The sequence below is a fragment of the Coffea eugenioides genome, chromosome 11, assembly GCF_003713205.1.
Source record: "Coffea eugenioides isolate CCC68of chromosome 11, Ceug_1.0, whole genome shotgun sequence".
In the NCBI taxonomy this organism is placed as follows: Eukaryota; Viridiplantae; Streptophyta; class Magnoliopsida; order Gentianales; family Rubiaceae; genus Coffea; species Coffea eugenioides.
The window spans coordinates 41,212,590-41,239,367 of record NC_040045.1 but is presented as its reverse complement, the minus strand read 5'-3'; the positions used below and the strand labels follow the sequence as shown (position 1 = coordinate 41,239,367).

The 26,778-nt window shown below is 32.9% G+C and overlaps 2 protein-coding genes across 2 annotated transcripts; one reads left to right on the top strand and one right to left on the bottom strand.

Moving 5' to 3' along the window:
- Positions 1 to 12,494: 12,494 nt before the first annotated feature.
- On the top strand, positions 12,495 to 15,650 carry LOC113753413 (transcription factor HHO3-like). The gene is made up of 5 exons (XM_027297558.1): positions 12,495 to 13,135; positions 13,251 to 13,564; positions 13,677 to 14,004; positions 14,108 to 14,184; positions 15,091 to 15,650. The coding sequence occupies exons 1-5, from the start codon at positions 12,970 to 12,972 to the stop codon at positions 15,445 to 15,447; spliced, it is 1,242 nt and encodes a 413-aa protein (XP_027153359.1). The 5' UTR covers positions 12,495 to 12,969; the 3' UTR covers positions 15,448 to 15,650.
- Positions 15,651 to 21,933: 6,283 nt separating this feature from the next.
- On the bottom strand, positions 21,934 to 26,254 carry LOC113753192. Its single transcript, XM_027297292.1, has 8 exons — positions 25,907 to 26,254; positions 25,713 to 25,806; positions 25,495 to 25,620; positions 25,195 to 25,353; positions 24,132 to 24,250; positions 23,861 to 24,052; positions 23,587 to 23,677; positions 21,934 to 22,247 (listed from the first exon to the last, which is right to left on the bottom strand). The coding sequence occupies exons 1-8, from the start codon at positions 26,056 to 26,058 to the stop codon at positions 22,167 to 22,169; spliced, it is 1,014 nt and encodes a 337-aa protein (XP_027153093.1). The 5' UTR covers positions 26,059 to 26,254; the 3' UTR covers positions 21,934 to 22,166.
- Between the last annotated feature and the right edge of the window lie 524 nt (positions 26,255 to 26,778).

Below are 26,778 nucleotides of genomic sequence, written 5' to 3'. Positions count from 1 at the left end.
GAATATAATTTTGCAAGCCATTAAGGTGAAATGCTGTCTCTTTGTTCCCCGGCTTGGTCGCGAGTTACACGGAGATATCATTTACCTGAACAAGTGACCACATATGCAGAAAACCACGTACTAATGCTAATAATGTCTTTGCTTGGGAATCCTCAAATTGGAACTCGTAAATAGCATTATCTATATACTAGTTTTTTGGCACCCGTAGAAATATTCATCTGTGAATTTTCAGCATATAGATAATTAATTATATTGGAAGTCTAGGATTCAAGATCAGTTCTTTTTTTTTTTTTTGGGGTTGCTTGCATGTACTGTTGAAGACTCCATTTTCATCCATCCAGGAGAACTAGCAAGCAACTCTGTACGACTAGAATGTGCCACGACTGCGGGCTGAGGATTAAAGGAGAAATGTGTACTGGGCCAGCCCAGGTTTAGGGCAACAATCTTTGGTTGGCAAACATCTGATTAATCATTCACATTGTTTCTCGCCCAATCCATTGTGATTTCCTCATAGTATCATATGTTTCAAGGGAAAAAAAAAAAAAAATCTTCCCAAAACCCAAAAAAAATAAAAATAAAAAACACACACAGACGGGGAAGTACGTAGTTCAAGAAAATTGTTCGGTACAAAATGTTTTATTTTTGTAACAGTTTCATCATCATACCGAGGCATATAGATAAAAGTGTCTGAAAAAGCACTTAAAGCTGGTACAAAGAAATCCACTGGCTGCGTATTGGATTCCATGGTCAGTAGTAATGTTAGTTGCCAAAAAAAGGAAAACAAAAAATGGCACCTTCCAGGTTTGCGTTCAAATTTGGCATTTGGAGAGTGGTATGTAAGAAAGGAAAAGTGAAATTTGCCAATGCATTGTCTTCTATTTAAAAGGAAACTATTGGAAAAAGAAAATAACTTTCCCAGTCTGATCAATAATCTTTTAGATCAGTCCCTTTGAACTTTGAAGTGCCACTGTTTCATGATTGACAACGTATAGTGATGGTGCATGCATGTACTAAGCTTTACTACTTCCTTTTACCCAACCAACCTATCGGAAAAGATAGACTCCAGTTTTTGTTGTTTTTTTTTTTCTCTATTTTTGAACTGATTTCAAGGAAAGAAATTTGCTACAAATAATTTGTATCTTGAGCTTAGCTTATAGTTAATCTATTAATTCTCTTTGCATGACTTCAGTCGTATGTCATTTTGTTAGAGATCGAAAAGATTAATGAACTAATTCATTGATCATTCGTGTCTTACTGTTTCAACAGGTACTTTAAAAGTGGTTTAAAAATATTTTCGGATTAAATCACTATGTTCTTGATTTTTGAACTATTTCAAGTGTACAATTGCTCAATTTTGTTTCTTTTATTGATTCTTGATTAAATGATCATTAAATCCTTCAAACTCAGCCTGGGATAGTTGGTGATTAATAATGGTGGAACTATTCAAGATTTGGCCTCCAACAAAGAGTTTTTTCACCAGGTGGCCAAAATAGAGGTCAACTTTGCTCTGGATTTCAGAACCAACCCAAGTTTCACATGAAAGGCCATATACTGTTTCTGCCATATGGAAAGCTTTCTTTGAACATACCTTTGATTACCCTAGAAGAAATCTGCGGGTTGGCGGCCTTTTCCTAGTTTATCTCCGTGATCTCCTTGTTCCATGTCTATCTTTATAGAAAACTTTTAAAAAAAATTGCACATATCACATAAGCTAGTAGGTAATATTATTAAGTCATGCAGAAGATAGAATTACAAAAAAAGTCAATAACAAGACCAAATTCTCTTTGACAACTTCATAATTTGTTATACGAGCTTAGTGAGGTCGTGCCAAATTGGCATTGACAAAAATAAAAATCGAGTCAGACTAGTTGTTGGCATTGTTTTATATATATATATAAAATTAAACTTTTTTACACTAACGGTGTATATATTATCAGTATTGAATGAATGATAACTATGCAAAATTTGAATTTGAACTTTAACTTTTGTACATGTGTCATGAATCTAACGGTGATAATATATACACTATCAGTGTGTGTGTATATATATATATAATTGTTAGCATTAACTATTCATGACCATAGACTCCTTTCAGGGTGAAAAATGTACACTTTGAATTTGCACTAAAGTTTTACCGCGATTCCTTTCCATTTCCAAACGAGTAATTAGCAAGAACTTTGACAAGGGATTTTCATATTATCAAGACGAAAATGTCAATCTTTTTTTTTTTTTTTGAAGACACGAAAATGTCAATCTGGATGGCAAATTGTCGGTACCTCTTTAAGATTCGGTGCATGGACTGTGGACTAGTGGCTTTAATTTAGTTCCCGTCCACAGACGGAACACAGCACCCATAAAAGACATTCAATTTTCTTTCTTCCTGCATCGGGAATGTCGAGTTTCCCCACAGTCAATCTTACTCCTTTTCTAATTATACGGGGTTTTGCTAGGAAAATACGCAGTTTTGCGTGCTATGAAAATAAGAGGAATGAGGACTTTGAAGTTTTATCTTGTTTGGGAGTTTTAGGTTCAAAGTTTTTTTTTTTTTTTTTTTTTGGAAGTGGGTTCAAAGATTTGAAAATAGATCTTTTGTTTCTTCTTGGTTTTACCAAAACCTTTTATGGTTCCTTATTAATTTTTTGTAGTTAAATTTAGCTCAAAAAGGGACCTTTGTACCATAACAACTTACAGGTAAGGGTAGCAAGACGGACAAGGAAACCTTAAAAAAAAAAAAAAAAAAAAAGAAGGCAGCTTCGGTTCGTAGTTCCAGTTACAGTTAATTTCCGATGGGAAAAAGGAACTAAAAGGAAAGAATAATCCAGTCACAGCAGCATCTAAAGTAGTACACTGGAAAATTCGTATGAATCGTAGCTAAGGTATAATCTCAATGCTTGAAGGCTTGTGGATGGTTCCCAATAATATTTCAAGAAACAAGAGGGTTGTAACTTGAAAGACAAATACAAGCGAAAAAGGAGATGCATCCCTAAGGCTTCTTCATTTTTTTTTCCCTGCAATCATTGGAAGGAAATTGGAAAAAAAGAGAAAGGAGTTGGAGAATGCCATCTTCTCAAATGCCAACTAAAAAAATTTGCCCATCAGATCTGCATTAAAAAGGATTAAGGTACCAAAAGGACCAGCATGGATAAAATATCAAATGGAGAGGTATGCACAAGGTTGAAATATTGAAGGCCGAGGCAATAACAAGTAAAATTAATTATCGTTGTTATGCTAAAATTTTGAGGAATTGAATAGCCTTCTGAAAGCATGCTAGCAATGGAGCCAGCTATTGGGAGCTTGGCCAGTTTTGAGCTTTGAACAATTCCCAACTAAGTTAAAAGAAAGTCTAATGACTAATGTTGAGATTTCAGAATCTACATTCTATGAATTTAAATCTCCTTTTTTTTCTTTTCCCTTTTTTTTTTTTTAAGTCATTCCAATAGAATTATACATGAGTTTTATGGCATGGTATGGGTAAATAGAAATTTTGTTCTGACTATTGGTAGTTTATTGTACCAATAGCAATCCCATGTAGAGTAATTGTTTGCTCGTAAAGGTGGTATAATACAATGTAATTTCGTATTTGCCTTTTGTGTGAATGCTCAGCAAGCAGGTTCCATTGGTATATATCCAATCGTTGAATTTGTGTAATTGCTTGACAAGTTAACTTGTACAATGATAGGCCTGATAAGAGGTAGGTAGTCAAGTACGTGAATATGTTTTTTCTTATATACATTACGTTATAAAAAAGTATTACGATGTTATACTAACAGAACTTTCCAGATTATCTTCTATCTAAACACTCGACAACAACAAATGTAAACGATGTTCGTTAGAAGTGTTCCTTAGTCATGTCTTTCGACAATACATGATATATACAATGTTCCACTTTAAATTAGTCACAGTATTAATACACCAAGAAGAATTTTTAACATCACATATAATATCTCAAAGGTGGGCTAAATCCATACCTTTATAATCTAAATCCACGCCCTTATAACTAAATTGATCAAAAATTCCATAGCATTTTCGGGGTTTGGTAGAAACTTGCTTAATAAAAAATTAGCTTTTGTTTTATGAAAATAGATGGTGCTAATTTAGATTTAAAATTGACATCATTGTGAATGATCTTAAAATTTCTGATGTTTTTTATTCACTTTGATGACATTTATTTTTTTCTTCTTATTTAGTAGAGAGAATGTTTTTATCCCTTTTTATCACGTAAGAGGACATGAGAGATTTTCTCTTTTTTTTAATTGTGTTCAGAAAATATTTTTACCTTTTGAAATGTTGCATTTCAAAGTTGATTGAAATATAATTTTAGAAAATACTACCGGATCAATAATTAGGATGATGGTATCAAACACTTTCAATTAACTAAATTTTATAATTGTTTTTTAAACATCTTTTGTTATATGAAAGACAAGATTTTGTATTGAAAAAAAGTTTTTATTAAACTCCTATGGGATTTATTGTAATCTTAATGTTAGGGGTGTGAATTTAGATTAGCAGGGCGTGGATTTGACCCCACCCTATTTCAAATGATTAGTTTTAGTTGCAACGGGGTATTTCAAATGTACAAGTGGAAGGGGATTAACATTGGTTCAGCTACTTAATTCGCCTACACGTACGAACTGGCCTTTGTGTCTTATTTTAGTACATGCTGAGCATTTAGTAGGTCTCCTGGCAGCCTCTAGTGCCCTTATATATATCGATAAGCTAATAACGCAGCTAAAGGCCCCTCGGGATTGAATCGGCTGGTGCTAGGGTCGCCTAGTTAGATCCTGACATCGTGTGGTCAGGTTCGACTCCTTCTACTGTCTTGTGTATCTTTGGGGGCGGGATGCACAAGCGCAGAAAAATTAGTCTGGTCGAAGGTTGGGACACTCCCTGTGTTGACAAAATAATAATGGCTTCGTTTGGATTCCTTGTTTTTGCTTCTGTTTTTTAAAAACTGTTTTTCACATTCCAAATGCGACAGTAAATGTATATTTCAAAAACAACTCCAAAAACACTATATCCAAACAATATATCAAAAACAACTCCAAATATACATATTTAATATGTATATTTCAATTATGTATACTATATATATATAATATTAATATAAATATATTTATTTCAATTATGTATAATATTATATATATTATATCAATTGAAATAAATATTATATATTTATATAAATACATTTATATATATATATATATATTTTTATATAAATTTATAAATATATTTATGCAATTTTGTTTTACAATATATATTAATATATATTAAAGTGTATATTGCAATTACGTATATTATATATAAATTATATTAATATTAAAGTATATTATATATATTATATATTTATTTATTTATACATATTATAAATGTTTTTCCATATTTAAAATATATTTTTATATATTTTTATAAATAATATGTATTATATAAATTATATATAATAAAAATATGTAATTATACATTTATATAAATATTATATATTATATATTATACATTTAATATACATAATACATATATGTATATATATTCTGTAATTATACATTTATATATATATTTATGTATATTTATAATATACATTTATATTATGTATTATGTATAATATAATACATTTATAATAGATTTATACATTTATATTAATATACATAATATTAATTATACATTTATACATTAAAGTAATTATATTAATACATTTATACATAATATTAATATATATTTATAATATATTAATTTATACATTTATCTAATATTCATTTATAATTTATACATTTATAATAATATACAATTATTACATTTATAATTATATTTATATTATGTATTAGATATAATATAATACATTTATATATTTTTATATAATAATATAAATATAATTATTTATAAATATTTATAAATGTATTATAAATGCATAAATGTATATAAATATTTAAATAATATTAATTATAAATTATAAATAATATTAATTATACATTTATACATAATATTAATACATTTATACATTTATATTAATTATATTAATACATTTATACATAATATTAATATATATTTATAAATTATAATTTATACATTTATATAATATACATTTATAATATATTTATATTAATGATACATTTATACATTTATAAATATATTTATGTTATGTATTATATATAATATAATACATTTATATATTTTTATATATTTATATAAATGTATTTATTTATAAATGTATTATAAATGCATAAATATATATAAATATTTAAACAATAAAAATTATAAATAATAAATAATATTAATTATACATTTATACATAATATTAATATATTAATATATTTATACATTTATATTAATTATATTAATACATTTATACATAATATTAATATATATTTATAAATTATAATTTATACATTTATATTAATTATACAGTTATATATTTATAAATATATTTATATTATGTATTATATATACTATAATACATTTATATATTTTTATATAAATATAAAAATATATTTATTTATAAATATTTATAAATGTATTATAAATGCATAAATGTATATAAATATAAAAATTATAAATTATAAAAATACTCAAAAATATGTTTTAAAAATACCTCTAAAAATAATCCAAAAAACATCTACAGTAATTTTTTCATATAGTTTTTGAAAAATAACCCCAAAAACAACTAATCCAAACCGACTTATATTTGAAAAACGAAATGCTAAAGTGTTGTTTTTGAAAAATAATCCCAAAAACAGCTAATCCAAACGGACCCAATAATAATAATAACGCAGCTAAAGCATTGGCATCTATTGGGGTTTTGGGAGTAGATTTGCCTAGTAGGTGTAGGACAGTTATTTCTTTAGATTGGTGAGAGTTTACTTATGTTAATCCAAACAACATTTTTACACCGTATTTACACTTTATTTATATATAATGACTTGTTTGGATTACATATTATTTACACACATTGATTTACTTGTATCATCAACACATTTTTTAATCACCTTTTTATCCTTCTGACACTAAGTATCAAGAAAGATATTTTAAAAACTTTAATCACTTGTCTGACTCTACTCATCTTATTCCTTTTCTCTTCCTTTTGTTGTATTTCATCTTCACCTTAGTGTTAGAAAGATATTTTACGTTTTTGTGGCATTTATTTATACAATATTTGCTGAATATATGACTATCACGCGACTCTTTTAAGTAGTTATTTGGGAAAAAATCACTAAGGGTACTCAATGTGCTCAAATATTGAAAGTTTGGATATCAGATTTATTTTTGTCCAAAATTTGGGAATTAAAACTGCCCATGTGTCAAAATTTAGATACCAAAACTGCGTTTTTCTCAATAATATATTATCCAAACACACCTGAGTATAACTTTTTGTTACACTTTTTAACATACAGTGGAGGATAGGTTTACGTCCCTTCCCTGTGTACGAAGTTTAATTAGTTTTAGAGTTTTTGGCAATTTGCTTTGGACTTATACTTTTTGACATGAATTGAGAATACTTCTCTTCTTAATTTTTTTTCCTTGTAACACTTCTCTAATATTAGAGTATTTGAATGTAGTAATCCAAATAAATCTTAGAGAGTCACCTTAAAAGAGTACAAGAATAAAGAAAATATTCAGTTAAAAAGAGCATCAATCGGAGTGTAGTGGTATTTGTGCCGGGTTTAAGTTCCAAGTCTTTTTTGTTTAAATTAATTTTACAAGAATGAAAAAAATATGAGTTTTGTCTTTTTGAGTACATACAAGATACGCTACACAAAATTCTTACAGGGTTTGATGCGTCGTACACACTACACATGACTCTTCAATTTCCACGAATCAGAATGTTCACATAATGAAACCAATCTAATGTTGGTTAATCTTAAAAGAATATGAAAAAAAAAAGTAAAAGGAACAATAGGATAGAACAAAAATCCAAAAAAAAAAAAAGATTAGTCTTTGGACACCTGTTAAGATGCATTTCAAACGTTATTTTTTAGAAATATAAGATTAATTAGAAAAAGTAAATAAATACAAGAGAGATTAGATAAGATTGAATAGGAAAAGTATATAAATGTAAGAGAGGATAATAATTATTAGTACGTGTATATATATATATATATATATATATATATGATAGATTAGGTGAATATTAGGGGAAAAACTCAAAAAAAAAAAGCTGAGAGGTGCTAAAAAAAATGTGCATATAAAGGAAGGATGTGATAGCTTTTTTCAGGAAAAAATTAAAAAATGAAATACAAAATATCTATTCATAGATTAACTTGTCAGGTAATTAAAACCCCTATAATGGAATATTCCAGTCTTACAGACTATCACAGGAGATTCTGAGCAGTCTTGGAAAATCTATTATATCTTGGTGTAGAAAAATCCAAATTGAGTTTTGCTTGTTGTGTTGAAAACTAGATTCAGAGACATTTTCACCGCGAAAATTTCAGAATTTTTCTCAATTCTTATGAATATCTGTGATTTTTCAAAGTTGACTAAATTTCCACACCTGCTCTGTCTACTGGATGAAGCAGCAATTTGGGGCTGGAATTTGATTGGTTTATGGACAGAATCTTACAAATGTTTCTTCTGGGAAATTGTAACCTTTTTAGTCTATTTTCCAATGGTATAAAGTTTATAAATTTTAAACTTAAGAAACTTGAAATATGATTTTTCAAATAGCGTCTCGCAAAATTGGAAAAATTCTGTTTTCCTAAAATTGTCCTTACTTTCATTTCCAACTTTAAGTTGGAGTTGTTAAACCATTTTGAGTTTGATTTTATGATTGGAATGAGGAAATTCTTGGTTACTCATGTCCCTTGGGTCTAAATGTTCTCGTTTCACTCTAAAATCATATTTGCATCGTTGCACTAGTAGTTATTTGGATTTTCTTTGGTTCACCTAAGTTTTGAATGATTGAACTATAATACTTTGTCTTAGTTGTTCTTAGGGTTTGTTGGTAATCAATGGCATAACTCGGGGGCGAACTTTTGACATTGTTTTGCTTAAATTGGTGAATGTCAAGTGCATGTTTTTTTATATCTTGATTTGAACATACAGTGGAGGATAGGTTTACGTCCCTTCCCTGCGTACGAAGTTTAATTAGTTTTAGAGTTTTTGGCAATTTGCTTTGGACTTATACTTTTTGACATGAGTTGAGAATACTTCTCTTCTTAATTTTTTTTCCTTGTAACACTTCTCTAATATTAGAGTATTTGAATGTAGTAATCCAAATAAATCTTAGAGAGTCACCTTAAAAGAGTACAAGAATAAAGAAAATATTCAGTTAAAAAGAGCATCAATCGGAGTGTAGTGGTATTTGTGTCGGGTTTAAGTTCCAAGTCTTTTTTGTTTAAATTAATTTTACAAGAATGAAAAAAATATGAGTTTTGTCTTTTTGAGTACATACAAGATACGCTACACAAAATTCTTACAGGGTTTGATGTGTCGTACACACTACACATGACTCTTCAATTTCCACGAATCAAAATGTTCACATAATGAAACCAATCTAATGTTGGTTAATCTTAAAAGAATATAAAAAAAAAAAGTAAAAGGAACAATAGGATAGAACAAAAATCCAAAAAAAAAAAAAGATTAGTCTTTGGACACCTGTTAAGATACATTTCAAACGTTATTTTTTAGAAATATAAGATTAATTAGAAAAAGTAAATAAATACAAGAGAGATTAGATAAGATTGAATAGGAAAAGTATATAAATGTAAGAGAGGATAATAATTATTAGTACGTGTATATATATATATATATATATATATATGATAGATTAGGTGAATATTAGGGGAAAAACTCAAAAAAAAAGCTGAGAGGTGCTAAAAAAAATGTGCATATAAAGGAAGGATGTGATAGCTTTTTTCAGGAAAAAATTAAAAAATTAAAAAATGAAATACAAAATATCTATTCATAGATTAACTTGTCAGGTAATTAAAACCCCTATAATGGAATATTCCAGTCTTACAGACTATCACAATTCATGGGGGACCCAGTACTTTGCCAAATTGTCCGATATCCATTTGTTGTTCGATACACGCTCTAAATGAGTGAGTTAGAGATAACGTTTGTTTTCCTGGTTGGCCCTTTGGGACCTGAAAAGCCATCGGCAAATTTTATTCAACAGCGGCAATTAAGGCCACTAAGTAGCCCACCAAATTCCACGCTCCTACGTGATGCGTATTTGATACCCTCCCCCTTTGAAAGATTCTATCTTCAATGTTTTCTTGATTCTCCAGACCGCCGTTCACGAAGTATATTCCAGGCAAGCAAGCTATGTAGTCTAGAAAGTAGAAAGAGAAAAGATCATCCATAGCTGTCTGAAGAGGGAGAGAGAGAGAGAGAGAGAGAGTCATTTCAATAGAATTTGCCTTTTGCCCCATGGCATTATTGAGGGTTTTAGTTTTACCCTAAAGTAAATTTTAATCTTTCACTGGCCAGTTTTTTTAGGCTTCTTTCTCTTTTATCAATTTTTATTTAGTTTTACAAATCCAAAAAACAACTCTCAAGGTAATAACGTCGTCCCCATTGCTTTAAATTGCTACGATTCAAGCTTTTAATTTTACAATTTTGTTGATTGATATCCTCTTGCTTATAGACTTTTCTGCAAATGTCATTGTTTAGCACTATTTTCTTTGTTTATATGCTGTAGTTTTGCTACCCAATTTCCATATATTATTTGCTCACTTTACATAAGTTCTCAATTCTTCAATTTCACAAGTAAAACTTTCTTAAAAGCAAAGATATAAACTTCAATTTATTCACCTAGTGTTTAAATGATATGTTTGTACATTAGATCTTTACATTTTTAAAATTTCCTATTAATATGTTTAAAAGTTTCAAATATTTGTTATTTATAAACATCTTTGGTGAATAAATCTTTAAGTGTGTTCTTAATACTAGATTACATAGGGGTAGAGATGGATTAGATGTTTCACAGGGAGTGAATGTAAGTGAAAAGTCTTAGGTTTAAACCTTCTTATTTATATTAAAAAAAGAAAAAAATATATTTTTGGATACTAAGTACATGAGAATTTTATGTATATTAACAAATACAAGATGGGCCAAATCATAAGAATAAAAAATGATTGATCTTACGTTATATACCATGAAATTGATCTAATACACAAAATTTAACATCTTTTTTCATTTATTTTTATGTTAGAAAATAAAAAATAAAATGTAATGTCTTAAGAGAAGAGAACATTCCATTTGGATATGCTTGAAAATTTTTTCATAATAATGTTGTGTCCAATGTGAACTTATTTATTGCAATTGGAATTGATTTTTCATTTTCTAGCTAGTTAGATAGTGTTTATATGTTAATATCTTAGTGTCTTGTTTTTGCTACTTATGTACTCTTTGATGCTAATCAATAAAACAATGGCTTCCAAAGAAAAAATGTTATGTCAAATGTGATAGTAAATATCAATTCACCTCTAATGAATTGTTCCACCGAAATTTTAACATAAGGTACTTTCTATTAATTTTTTAAGTTAGTAAGTGAAGCATTTTCTATTAAGCATATCACATGAATAACCTAGAGGCTTTTTATTCTCTGCTAAAGCATGATGGTATGGTTCATAAAGCTACCAAAAGATAGTCACATAATTGCCTACTTTTTTCCCCTTATTTGCAAACTCATACTTTTATTAATGACTTGTGAGATTATCTTTTCATTTGACTTCCTTTCTATATTAACAGTATTACTAAACACCACAAAAGAACATTACGCACTTATTTTATAAATTACTAAGGATAAAGAAAAAATGAGATAAAAGAAAAAGAGAAAAATAAGTAAGCAATGAGTGAGACAATTTTCTTATCCTATTCATTTACACTTAGTCACAAAATCATGCTTCATGCTATTTTTCTTTTCTTTTTTTTTTCTTTTAAAACAAGAGAATTGTGGAATTTAAGAAGCGATAAGGGAGAAGAGAGATCTAATAATTATTCTTCCTAAATTAAAATCCAATGATCAAGTAGATGATTAATCTATCATATTCCTTTAAAATTATCACTCAAACAACATATTTTCAAGATAGTAAATGGGAAAACCAAACAAACTTAATAATTTCACGACTAAAAATTGTCACAGTAGCAATAATGGAACCTATTTTTAGTATATGAGTATACCTTGAGGCAAAACATGACTATCAACATATATATATATATATATATAGTATTTGTCTCAAATACAACATTTTATTGATCAAAATTTGTAAAGTGTGTTTGTCACGTAATTGCATAATAACTATTGTCCATAACCCAACGTCACAAAACTTATGGGGCTGAACCAAAAAGAAAACAAAAGTATTTTGTCCTTGGCCCCCTCTATCTAGCCATGTCAAGAAACAGACGGCTTGAGGATGGGTCTATCTTTGATCTTATCTACATATCAATGTGTTACGTCAGTGCCAGCCCATTTTCAAGAATCACACCTCGAATATTCAAACTCTCTTCCTCACAACCACTCTCCTTGCCCAGGCCCCTTCAGTCTTCTCTCTCACGCACATTTCCTTAAATATTCATCATCAAAGATTCGTTTCGTACGCGACGCCCCGACCTCGGCACCACGCACTCTTTCTTTTCTTGATTTCTACTATGTCCGGAAAACAAATATAAACTAAAAACCACCAAAAAAAATTCCCTCAAAATACCTAACTCTCTTTCCATTCCTTCCATTGTAAACCATGTACTGAAAACCTTTCTTTCTTTCTTTTTTCATTTTTTTTTCTGGTGAACCAAGTTTATTCAATTATAGGATTCTACCTAGATCCCTTTATTCCTGTTTTACATCCGGATCTCTCTATGCTTTGTGACAAACCAAACCTCCACCATTTAAATCCTCTCACTTCTCCTTCTCCTCTAGCTAACCTGGTCCCTCCTTACAAAAAGGTTACACTTCTACGAAGTCAATCATCTATACACAAACCAAAAACAAAAGAAGCACTACTTACAACCGAGCAACAAGGAAAATAGCAAAGCATCATGAATGGTATGATCAACTATCATAATAATAACCATCATGATAGTAGTAATTACGATGAGAAAATGCAGAGAACTCAAGAGTATATTGATTCTTTGGAAGAAGAAAGAAGAAAGATTCTTGTTTTCCAGCGTGAGCTTCCCCTTTGTCTAGAGCTTGTCACTCAAGGTATCTTTTTTCTGAATTAAGTTTTGGTTATTTCGATATGTTGAAATTCATTTCTTGACGGATTTTTGATATTAGTTTTTGTGGGTTTTCTTTTTATTTCTTGTGGGGTTTGCAGCTATTGAAACATGCAAACAACAGTTGTCATCAGGAACAACAGTAACTGAGTACAATTTTCATGGGCAATCTGAATGCTCTGAGCAGACATCAACTGATGGGCCAGTTTTGGAAGAATTTATTCCTATAAAAAGAGCTTTATCATCTGATGATGATGAGCAACAATCCCGCAAGCCGAAAAAGAGTAATATTAGTAATGGTAATGATACGGATAACAAGAGTAATAATAATGACAAAGCTGCATCATCCAAGAAGTCTGACTGGCTTAGATCTGTCCAGTTATGGAATCAGACCCCAGATCCACCTCAAAAAGAGGTTTTTATTTTTTGCTTTTTCTGCAGAATTGTCAAATTTGATGTATTTTAGCGTCTGGGATTCTGTCAATTTTGATAAAGGTTCAATCCTTCTGCTGTTTTTTGGGTTTTAGGATTCACCTAAAAAGGTGTCAGTTGTGGAGGTGAAGAGAAATGGAAGCAGTGGTGGAGCTTTTCATCCATTTAAGAAAGAAAAGAGTATTGGTGCCAATGCTGGTAAATTAGATGTTCCTAAAAGTGGTGATAAGACATCTATCCCCGCGGCCGAAGCTAGCTCCACGGAGGAGACAGGTGGCACTAGTGGTGGTGGTGGTGGTGGAAACGGAGGAAGTAAGAAGGAAGAGAAAGAAGGACAATCTCAAAGAAAATCAAGAAGGTGTTGGTCACCTGAATTACACAAGAGGTTCTTGTTAGCCCTTCAACAACTTGGTGGTGCACATGGTATGAGTCAGTCAAATGAGACTTTAATGCTGTGAACATTTTAATTGGATTAAAATTTATTTGATTGCATACTAATGGCATTTTTTTCATTGAATTTTGGCAGTTGCTACCCCTAAACAAATTAGGGAATTAATGAAGGTAGATGGGCTCACCAATGACGAAGTTAAAAGTCATTTACAGGTTTGTTCTTTTAACCTTTCTGTTTCCTTCCATTATTTCCCTCATCATATTTGCAAATTCTTTTCCCCAGGTAGTTTTGAATACAAAATAAATAGTAAAATTGAAGTATTTAGGTACAGGAATCTTTTGTTCTAGTGGTAAATGTACATGTTTTAATTATTCGGATGGGATATTGGTGAAAGTTACTTCAAGGGAGCTGTTAGAATCGTACTTTTTCGTGCCTCGTAGCTTCCTTGTGCTTAGAATCTTTGTGCTTAGAATCTTTGTGTTTGGATTGCATTTTTCATGATTTTTCATGGAAAAATTATTGTAGCGATTTGATGTATGTGAGGGAAAAAGGTAATAGAGAAATGTAATCACGGAAAACGATGTAATTTTCCGACGAAAAACTGCAATCCAAACAAGGCTTCAGTACCAAAGTAGTACAATTTCACGGGGAAAATTCATATCTGCTGCATAAGCCAATATTATACCGTCTTATCTATAAGAAAATTTGTGGATTTTGGGAGGAGCATCTCAAGACTAATGCTCGATTTTGTTAGTGGAGCATCCTGCTTTGCGATTTCAATTGATTGAAATTGAAAGAGGACATCACATCATTGATGTTTAAGGTTCCCTCGTAGTAGTATTATGGAGGAATCCATAGCAAAATATTTGGGATGTGGCTTTATCTTATAGTTTCCTAGCCCATATCTTTGAACTGAACATCTTATGGCAAAAGAATATATTATTTTCTTTTTAGTGGGGAATAGTTAGATTAGATCCTTTTCCTTTCAGTGCAGCCCCCTACATGCTTAAAACCTAAAAAGTAAAAAGTGAAATGTTCCAGTGTTACCAGTTACTACTACTATTACTGTCTTGATCTCAAGACGCGGGCGCCTAATCCTTTCTCGTCAATCATTTCAGAAATATCGTTTGCATAATAGAAGGCCCAGTCCATCCATTCACAGCAATAACAATCCACAAGCACCACAGTTTGTTGTGGTGGGGGGAATATGGGTGCCACCACCAGAATATGCTGCCATGGCTGCAACAACTGGCTCTGGGGAAGCACCTGGAGGTGCCAATTCTAATGGAATCTATGCTCCAATTGCTACATTACCTCCTCCCTTTCAAGATCCCTCGGCATCTTTAAAGCAAAAGCAGCGGCATAAGCACTTACACTCTGATGACCGCGGCAGCAATAGTGGCGGTGGGGTGCATTCCAATTCCCACTCCACCTCCTCCTCTACTGACACCGCCACCACTTCGCCAAACTACTGATCTTCTGGGTGTGCAAAGTGTGGAAAATTTTGTAGCATGTTCCTTCTTGTAATGTGCTGATATAACGAGTTAGGAGAGAAATATAGAGTGGTTTTGAGTCATGTTTCTGCTGCAATTTCACACATTGTTATATTTCTTTTCATCTTCATGTGAAAATCTTGAATGCCTTTGTGAGCGACAGTAATAATGGACGAGTACAAGTATGGCTCTCGAGCAGACTCAAACAAAATTACCCGTTTGGGAAATTCAATCTGAACTAGTACTCTCGAGCCTCTCTCTTTCTCCCTTCCTCCTTCTCCTTGCACGGCTCAAAATCTCTCTTTGAAGTTTGAACCAAAAAAGAGAGCATGGTGCAAGGAGACGAAACTTTGCCCTTTCCTTAGTTGGAAAGACATTCGCTCCAACATTTTTAGGCTATCTTCTGCTTCAAATCAGTTCATAGATTTGGCGGCAGACATGGTTCACAAAATGATGATTGCTAATGCAACTAGCTAGCAAATTATTAACTATCGCCAACTGGAAGAAATATTATACTAGTACTCAAACCAATAAAAGATTTTACAGTTTTCAAGTGCATTGACAAGCCCAAGGATATTTTCTTTGCAAGAAAGAAATTGGAAAGAGGTGGCACTAGCCAAATGTATCATTGCAAACTAGAGATAATGTTAGGTAAGTATCGTGGTCAATACTCAATACTGCTCAGTGCTCATCAACATCTGTTATGATTCCAGCTTCTATATCTTCACGAGACGCTTCTTCTTTATCACCCCGTTGAATAAGTTAACCGCTTAATTACAAAAGGAGAAGGCTATACAATGTCAAAGCAGAATTTTAAAGCATTTTTATACATTATCTTGTTGGCTCAAATAAAGACGAAAATGCTGGGAACGTGAAGTGATGAGACATGAACTGGTTTCTCGTTTTCTTACCATTGTTACAGATGATAGATCAAAAATATGAAAGAAAGCATGTGAAATCATTCCAATTTAAAGATATCTAATGAAAAACGACGTATTTCTGTTCGTTACTTTGGGCGAAGTTTGATCTGATGGATTGGATTGCTATTCCCTCTCTCGTTGATAAGCAATCATCAAGTGTAAATTACATGAGTGTGCACGGACTATATATTATTATTTTTTTTAGCAGAGAGGGTGAGATTTAAAGAATGAAACCACAAGAGGATTTGAATACCACTCACTTGCCAGGAACATTTTCCCTTTTTTTTTTTCCGAAGATTTGTCGGAAAAAGAACAAGGAGCAAATACTAATGTGTACATTCCTTGAGCCTACTGCTATAGGTAGAAATGTCAACCACTGTAGTCATGCCTACCACTAGCTATACGAGCGTATATGCATATGCGTATGCATGCATGTAAAACGGGATACTTCTTTAAGAATTGAAATGGAAAAGTCTTCGAGCTTTGCTCAATTTTGGATTGCTCCCAAGAAAACTCCTTCAATCAGAATCACATATGAATTCCTATGAAATGCTTAAGGAATTTTAGCCATCCTCCGCTCAATTATATATCAAGATTAACTGTACTTTACCAACAAGAATCTAGTAGTTTCCATTAGGAATCACACAACCCCTACGGGTGCAATTCAATCGAGCAGCTTGACTCGAATTCGCGAGTAGGTTGGTCAACTGCTTGACTCAAATTCGGTTAATGTCGAGTTCGAGTCGAGCTCGAACTATTTGATTGAGGTTTTGAGTCAAGTTCGAATATACATATCATATACTCGAGAGCTCATTGAACTCTATCGAGTATTCGGTGTAATATTTAATTAATATATTATAAATAATAAAATTACTTTTTTAAGTTGATTATTTGCAATATTTAAGACCCTAACTGTTTGTCGAGCTCGAGTACTCAACTTCTCGAACTCTATCGAGTCGAGTTCGAGCCTTTCTAATATTACGTTGAGTCGAGCTCGAGGTTTATTCAAACAACTCGCTCAAGCTTGAGAAGTGCTATTAGCTAGGTATCGAGTTCGAGCTAGAGTATGGCGATACTTGAGCTCGACTTGATTCGATATCACTCTTACCCTAGTTTATATATGGTCTTTTTTCTCTAAAATGAACGGTTGGGATGTTACAAAATTTTGCTTGAAGCTTTTGTCTAGCTAAGATTGAGTGGTATATCAAAAAAAGAAGAAAAGAACAAAATAATAAGTCACACATGACAACATAAAATGAAATCTGCTAGATACATTGACGCAGTTGAATTTACGAGCTAGGGTAAGAGTTTTGATTTAAATATTCAGTGGCAGTAATTAGTAATGTCTTAGAAAGCAACATTTTGAGATGCTGAAGTTCTCGTAACCCTGTATGCATAGATACATATCCTTTGCTTTGCTATGGTCACCGCATTTGTTGAACACGAGCCAACGGGTGCAATGCAACTGCAACAATGACAGAAAGTCAATTTGTTTTGTATGTATACATAATAATTTGGTAGATAATAATCGAGTAAGTAACAATTACATTTTCCATGTAGGAGCAATAGATTATTATTCAACCAGCAACAGAAGTAATTATGGATAATTATTAGGATTAACTGGATTATATAATTACCCTGGTCCTTTTCACTACAAATTCCGTACTGTAACTCGGACATATATAACTGCTTAAAATATAGCCATTCCTTGATTGATTTGATGCCAACAGCTGAGCACAAAAGAAGACAAGGTTGGGAAAAAATATATAGATTTCTATTTTGTCTATTGTATGAATTGATGGCCCTCCCAATTGGAATATTCTTGGCATTCGAAGCATATGCATCATTGTATCTTTATTATTATATTGACGCCAAGAAACTAAGGAAATTGCATGTACCCGTAAATTCATTGGTCAAGTATATTCTCCAATAATTTAATTTATCTTCCTGTTAAGGATCACAGGAGATAAAAAATATTCTGATCCTCCAGAATCTTGCCTGCCCAAGATTCCGCTGGATCCAAAATTAACATCTTAGCGTGTTTCATACAGGCAAAATACTACTGATTATTCAAAATTGTTCCAAAATTAAGTATTGATTATTTTAAGGGGAGTGGTTATGAGATGTTTATATCGACAACCACCAAAGTTGCATCTACGCATGTCAGACATTTTAATATTCAAGATTCATCAACCCTACCCATCATCAGACGGGTTTAAAAGGTGACGAATACGGTTCTGGATAACTATTAAAACTAAGAGTAAATCTTATATACACTGACAGTGTATATATTATCGCTATTTGATTTATGACATGTGTGTAAAAGTTAAATTTCAAATTCAAATATTGCATGGTTGTCATTCATCAAACGCTGTCAGTGTAGGAAAGATTAATCTTTAAACTAAAGGGGTTTGGATTTTTATTTTCCTCAAATTAATGAAGGTCCAGGACCACAAAATAATGGTTATGTTATGTTCCATACACGAATTGCTTCACGGGATTAATGCATGTAATAGAGTTAGACTTTAAATTTGTTTGAATTACTTAAAGATCATCATCACAAAATAACTGATTATCATCTGATACACCAATTGCTTCACAAGATTATTTGTTCTGCTGATCTAAGAGATTAATTAAGCGTATGGTATGCATGCGCTATAAGCAGTTTCATTTGTGTTGACTTAGTTTCAATTGCTTTAAAACAAGAAGAAACTATTATAAACAGGCTTCATTTGGATCAAGAGATTTAACGAAAAATTTAAAATTCGTCCAAATCGCTCTAATTATTTGAATTATATAGAGGATATTTGAATTTGTAAATTATACTAAATTATTATAGTGTTTAGGATGTATTTTAATAATTGATGAATCATACATCTATAAATAATCTAAATAACTAGAGAGATTTGGATGAATTTCAAATCTTTCGCCAAATCTCTCTCTCTATCCAAACTAGGTATTGACCGGTCAGCCGTGTCTGTTTACTTTCCAGAAATGGGCATGTGAAATGATCATATTATAAGACCCGGGAAGTCCAGGATTTCCACAAATGAATGTCCAGATATATATTTATTGAGACGGAAGAATGACTCCTGTAGCCAGCCATGAGGATGAGGGTCATTCTGTAATTTTAAAATGCCTTGGGTGGGTCTGCTGAAGGATAGGCATGAAACGTGGGTTTTTCTCCTATAACTTTTAGAGGCAATTAGATATACGGCCTTTCGAGTTATGTGAGGTCAAATGTCCCTAACAAAATTGATTAAAGGAAAAAAAAAATATTTTTCTGTTCCTTAAAGATATATATGCCGCTTCTGGATTTTTTCTTTTTTTTTTTTTGTCAGCAACGATATATTTGTATAACCTATTCTATCATAATCTAGGCTTTCTCGTACTTGAAGATTATGTGTTTTGTTTAATCAAACTACACATGGATTGGTGCCTTCAGTTGGTCAAACGCATACATTCATATTCATAAGACGGACCCTCTTCTTGTTTCTTTTCATTCACAAACGAACCCATTTACTTTCGGATTATACTCTTTAGTTAACCCCCAAATTATCGAGCACACTTCAGAAGTTGGAAAAGGATATAAAATAAAACGATTTGAGAACTTGTCAAGCATGTTCCTGGCGTAGTTAAGTTCCTCTTCTCCCATTTTCAACGTAAAGGGCTTTAACAATATGCTATGCTGTACAATTTGTGCTTATTATACATTTCACATACATTAGGCTTAACAACTAAAGCATATCTTTTGAATCTTTCATCGTCATTGCACAATAATGTTCTAGGTGCTTCATCGTTGGTTGAATTATGTAATCGAAGTTGTTATCCGGAGAATATCTTGGCGAATAATTCGTTTCTTGAATATATTATTTTGATCCAATGGTTAGAGTTCAACTCAAACCGTTCAACCTCTATTTTATCATCAAAAAGTAATATCATCTGGTGTACAGCTATCACAGATGTCGAGAAAAACTATCGGCGAATCAACCAACGTAAAAGTGGACCTGATATATCTAAGTTTAAACCTTTGGATGCTGAATCAAAAGCTCAACAGCAAATTTGGTTTTAAGAAAGAAAGAAAGAAACACAAAACCGGACAATAGCGAAGCATATTCTTCATGCCTATGCTTTGAGGTTGTCATTGAGGTACAACCTATATTGTTATTTTTTTTTCTCCCCTTGTTAAGCATTAACCTATTAGACGATTTGACAACTAAAGCACATTCAAGATGTTTTGGATTGTTTTTTTCTCATTGTATAACAATGTTTTAGTTGGCCAATTGTGGTGCACCAGTGTCAACTATCTTCAATTTCTTGATGATCTTATCTCCCAATCAGTCATGATAACTTTCTTCTTGATGGTATCATCGTCATCCATGAAGCAACTAGCTATACATCACCATATCGATATTACTGAACCGGACCTTCTCCACTACAGGACTCTTTTGGCTTGTCACCTTCATTGTGTATTCATACCCAACCTACACATATGGTCGACCAATTCGATTATCCAGCCACATTCAACTCATTTTTTGACTTTAAAATGTCCTAATTAAGAAGGGCTTCGAGAAGCAGCCGTCCCAAAGATTCAAAACTTCTGTTATAGCTGCACAATTTACACACTTGTTTAAGTGAGTTTAAATGAAGCTTTGTCATACGTATCTATATTGTCAGATTGTATTATCTTCCTAGCGTTAAGAGTCATAAAGAGGATATCAAGAAGGCATATTCCCCACATTTAAGCTACCGTTGGTGTTGGGGTATGGTAGAAGAAAGTGGGGAATCTCCTTGGAGGATTCATATATTCCTTTCGTCTGGTTGGCAGTTGATACTTCACTTTCAAGCATTTGGTGTAAAGGACATAGCTTTGCCTTTACAGTAACGCTAACGGCAGCATCAGATTGCCCTGAATTTGAATCATCTCTGCAGAAATGAGTCCCTCAATAATTCACTGATCGATCCCTTTTCAACATTTTGATGGACCCTCATATGTTCTAAAGAAATGTTAAATCAACAGTTGGAGTAAGTTCAGGGTTGGTACTTTCAAGATGCTAGAATATTCCAGGTGCAATGAATATAGCCAGCAGAATCAATCCAAAGAAAGAACTGACAGAGAATTAAAAGAAAGAAAGAGAAAAAAAAGGTGTCTGCAATTTCAAGATGCCATGATTGTCCCTTGTAAGTGCTCAACTAAAGTGCCATCAATTAAAGAATTATGATGAGTTGATGTTAGTTGCTACTACCATGAAAGACGGAATTGCTTCCTAAAGGATGGTTTTCAATGCTCACAAGCCACTCGCAGTTAACTTCAACAAACAGGAAGATGCTGGAGTAAAACGTAAGGCATCGGATAGCAAACCGAATCTTGTTGAAAAATTCACCTCAGAGACGAAAGACGAAAGGCATGAAATATGCTGCTACAGCATTAACCACGCCAGACTAGTTAACAGAAAGAATCAATTGCATTAAACCTGCTGCCTGGCCCTGGCTTGCCTGCACTCAATTCTACTTTCAAGATAGTTACTTTATTTTATGAAGCAAAATAGAACTTTGTAAATTCTCTTCAAATGTGGTTACCAAGATTTGTAAATTCTTTAAGTTGTACCAGTAACCTAGACAGATCGAGTAGCAGTGGAACGGTTACAAATGGTAAAAAATCAAGGGGCCGCTACAAATATTCAAATAATGATTATTAGCTATCTGTAGATGGATCCTCTTCAAATGTACATCAAATCTCAGTTGCTGAAATGAGTGGAGTATATGCATATGTTGAAACATCTATGGTTTTGGAATATCCAATGGTACGCCAGGAGTGGGCTCTAGTACCTTTGCATCTGGTAGTTCCTTCAACAAAATTTCCTGTGTTATCAAGGAAACCGACTTTAGTAACTTTAACAGACGCCCTGACTTCAAAACATTAGGACAAGAGTTTACCCCACTTACAGATACCAAGTGACACGAACTACAAAGAACAATCATCAGATTTCTGTATCAAGCAATAAGATCATTCTAAAGCTTGTATTTGCTTGGAAATAAAAACACACGCCAAATATCAAGAGAAGTGATGCTGTCAATCCCAGCAGAGGAACTAAAATAATTGCTAATAACTCAGACATGTACCCGGTTAAGATATGTGGACACTATTCCAGAAGGCAGGCGCTCAAGTCAAAAAGTGTATCAGTATCACAACTGAAATATGAAAATCGCTTTGTCTTTCAGTTTCACAGTCAACCCACATACAGAGACACAAACAAAGAAGGAAATTTAGGATAGAACCTCCCAAGTAGAAGATATGTCTATCTTGAGCTTCACAGACATGTTTATGCTAAATTAGTTGATTTAACTTGGCCATACCCACTTCAACAACCACCCAATATAACTTCCCCACACTAACCTAAACTCTATTTGATCAAGAAAGTATAAAACAAAAAATTCAAGTATGGTATGCTGACAAAGTTGTGAAGACTTGAGCAAGCACATCACATGCTAGTCATCTGATTTAGCAAAGAAACAAAATTGAAGAAGAAAATCCTTGAAATATAAGGGAAATTGTTCCCAGGCTTTGCTTGGTCCATTATTAGAAACCTACCTCGAGTGGAATTAGATTTATTTACAATCATATCAGTTCGAACCTTACCCCTTGTTATGACAAATGAAGTTTAAGCACGCTTAAGGTTTAAAGAGTCAGCAGCAAAACTTGACACCAAAAGCTCATGCTTTCTCTTGTATTATGTTAAAATATGACGTCCAGGAGAGTATGAATCCAGAAATGACTGATTCATTTACTTTAGACACTCTAGCATGCCCAATGTAACAAATATAAGAAAGTATCGGCTACCACCTGAAACAGGATGTTTATGTTTACACATGAAAAAATTATTATTTACTCGTAAGAGTTCACCTATTTCAGATTAAGTAGTAGTCAATAAAACAACATGAGAAAAAAAAGCGATGGAGGAAAACCTGTCCATGCCCCCTATTTTTCAGAAACGAAATTATCAGGAGTTCTTTTGCTAATAAGTTAGAAATCAAAGGCAAAACTATACTTGAGAAACCAAGTCCGTGATGTGCAGGAAAAGGGCCAAAGAAAAGAAAGTAGAAGTTGCAAGTATAGGCAATTGGACCATTATCATGATTATTTTTCAGTTGAATGAAATGCAGTAAACACTTATTTCAACAGGGAATTGAAAAACCATACCTTGAATGATTCTATTGTTCCCTCAGCCCGAATGATACTGGCAAGAAAACCTTTAGCATCAAGGTCACCATTCTTCATAGGCACAATAAACCTGAGAAACGAATGCCAAAGAGTTGTCACGATGTCCATTCATGAGAATCTTTTTTTTTTTGGGGCCATTACCATTTCAAAGTATACTGTCTACTCTTGGAGATTTTGATAATATATGTTTGCCAAGCTACTTCTACTGTAAACCAAGCAAAAGGCTTTCAGAAAAGAGTATCAGGTTATATACCTGGCACTGAGTAGTTTTGCAAGCTGAACAGCATCCTCTTGCCCAGAAACCAAAGTAAATTTTGGTAAAAGCTGCTTTATCACAGGTGTGATTACAATGTCAGCGCGTTCCTGTTCCAGGAAGTTCTTGTTGTACATGCAGTGGGGTTCATAGTAAAGAGTCAGCTCACCCTGTGCAGAACTAACAAGATACCTGAAGCACATGTTAAGTATAAGGTTAAGTTTGTCAAGGCTTCTCGATAGCATAGCATTCAGTGACATTAAGAACATACCCATTTTCCGGGCGCTGCCAAGGAGGACCAAGAACCGGTCCTGCAGTAGCCCGAAGTTTAACTGGTGAACTGTTTATCACATCAATCTCAGACTCCTCGCCAGGTTCCAAATAAGTGACCTGAGAAATTGTAAAACCGCAATAATCATGAACATTCAATATCATATCATAACATTGAGCTTGTTAGGGGAATCCATCCAATTGTTTCTGAAGCTAAATTGGACTTTAGCTGTGTACACATCATGCATGAGTAAATGATTAATTCTTAAAAATGAAACTATATTTATGTCCGTTCACAATTCAAATTATGCTTAATTGCTGATGGCTATTCTCCTTTCATGAGAGCAAATAAACTATTTACATTCCAACTGCATGGAGAAGTACAAAGAATGGTAGCAACATGGTACAGGCAAGTAGCAAAGACTCCTTGATCAAACTAATGCACTACATCTCACATGGTTTGGGAAGATACTACATTATTATGTGATCATATAGAATTTCTCCATATCCATGATAACACTAAAGGCAGAAGACAGGAGATTAAATTCATGTTCTACTCTTTTACCCGCAACTTAATTTGCAGGGTATATTCAGCTTTGCAAATTATGCTTTTGTTAGAAGCTCCATTTACCTCAATTCCTAAAATGGCATCCATTCCCAGCTAAGTGAGTGGGCCAATAAAACTGAATGAACTCAGTTTGGACAGCAAATCTGAATCATGTGATTAGCATTGGTTAATTGTGGATGTGCAAATCATTTATGTCCCTCTAGTTTAGTGTTAAAACACATCAACCAGTAATGTGACACAATTTAGAAAAGATAGGCAGGACATCAAAAGATGACAGATAAACTTGCGAAAGGAAGGTTTTCTGGGCACAATATAACATCCCAAACCAAAGTAGCTAATCTTGTCTGCAATTTGAGGGCTTTCTATCACATCAAACAAAACCAGACAAAAGTTATATCTGGAAAGAGCAGAGCACGTCCAGATTGAAAGCGAGTTGATTAAGCATTCACGCAGTATACAAGGCAAAGATCAATTAGGACACCTCTGATTTACTTACATTGCTGAAAAGGGGATCCAACAATGGCTTGGCATTGGGAGTTGCTATAACTCTCAGACCTGGATATTTCTGAGAGAGGGGCTTTAAGGTCCTCAAATGACAGTGATCATCAAGGCTTTGTGTAATTAATAAGCAGTCAATTTGAGGAAGATTGTCAAGCTGCACTAAGACCACACATGATCAGAACAATCTTTATCAAACCCACCCCCGAAAAAAAAACTCAAAAAGAAAAAAATGTTTTTAAGGACTAACAAGATACGAATAAATAATACTCAAGTAGCATTATTTAAAGAAAGATACCTGGAAATTCTTTAAAACCTTCTTAGCAGCATCATAAAGCCAAGGAATTCCAAAATCCAAGTTCCCAACTAAGATTGGATCAACCAAAATTTTCACGCCTCCAACTTCCCACAGCCAACTGTTTCCCTACACCCAACTTTAAAGATTTTAGCAACTAACTTCAAACCGCCCAAAATTACAGAAAGTCAGAACCCCAGATGATGAAATAAATGACCCACCTCCAAATAAGTGAGTCTGAATAAACCAGTTCCACTAGAACTTGATTCCACAGCACTTTCTTCAGAAACCACAGCTGAAAGACCTCTATCCAAACTGCAAACCAAGTCCCCAGTTCGACAAATCTAGTAGTACTATTAAATAACCACATTCAACATTAAAAAAAAAAAGGAGATAAAAAAATTGCATGTCATACCTAGGTGAGGAATGCTTCAGTGAACAAGGGCTGTTAAAAAGTGGGGCTTTTTTAGGTGAAGTGAAATTAATAGATGAGAAAGGAAACATGGGTTTGGTTGTACATTGTCCAAAAGTGAGGTGAGTAGTAAAACACTTGAATTGAGCAGCCATGAACTGAATTGTTATGCTAGAAATCAAGAAGATTCAGAAAGAAAGCTGATATTTTGGATAGGTTAAAGATTCTTTCACTGACACTTATGCGAGGTTAACGTTTAACTGATGGTTTGGTTTGGGGCTTTGCGGTATGTGACGTCCAATGATGTTGTCTGAATATCGATGTTCCCGCGACTCCGCGAGCTCCCTCAAGGCCTCAACTCCTCAATCCTTTATGTGCTGCACAGTACTATAACCACCCACATTTGAAACGTGTACAATATCTAGCTACTAGCATCTGCTTTTCGAAAAATAAATGGAATTTTCCTGACCTTGCATTTTCCTTTTTTCCCCTCTTTATTTTATTGTTATCTGCCCATTTAACTGGTTTTCATGTTGCCAACTGTCAAATGTTTCACCCATGATTCCATCTTAGTTTGGCTTCTGGGCCTAGCTTGAACCTTCTCTTTTCAATTTCATCCATCTTTTGTCCTGGACATGAGTGGTTTTGCCCTTTTGGTCTTCTTTTTCTAGCATATTCGACACGTCTTTTCCTCCCCCCTTTTAGATCCATCCAACATTTTGTGTTGCCTGTTGCATAGGTAGCAGGACCTTTTAAGCAGGGAACGGGGTGGAAAGAGACCATTTTTCACTTTTTGGTGGATAAGGTCCGGCGTTGGCTAACAGCATCAACCTTGCCTTACATTTATTACCAACCATTTTTAATTGACTCCCTAT

Excerpts from the sequence above, each read along its gene's own strand:
- LOC113753413 (XM_027297558.1), top strand. The coding sequence starts at position 12,970 with ATGAATGGTATGATCAACTATCATAATAATAACCATCATGATAGTAGT. Across the intron at positions 13,136-13,250 it reads TCTAGAGCTTGTCACTCAAG|CTATTGAAACATGCAAACAA; the intron begins GTATCTTTTTTC and ends TGGGGTTTGCAG. Across the intron at positions 14,185-15,090 it reads AAGTTAAAAGTCATTTACAG|AAATATCGTTTGCATAATAG; the intron begins GTTTGTTCTTTT and ends CAATCATTTCAG.
- LOC113753192 (XM_027297292.1), bottom strand. The coding sequence starts at position 26,058 with ATGGCTGCTCAATTCAAGTGTTTTACTACTCACCTCACTTTTGGACAA. Across the intron at positions 24,053-24,131 it reads TGGCAGCGCCCGGAAAATGG|GTATCTTGTTAGTTCTGCAC; the intron begins GTATGTTCTTAA and ends CATGTGCTTCAG. Across the intron at positions 22,248-23,586 it reads GAACAATAGAATCATTCAAG|GAAATTTTGTTGAAGGAACT; the intron begins GTATGGTTTTTC and ends TTGATAACACAG.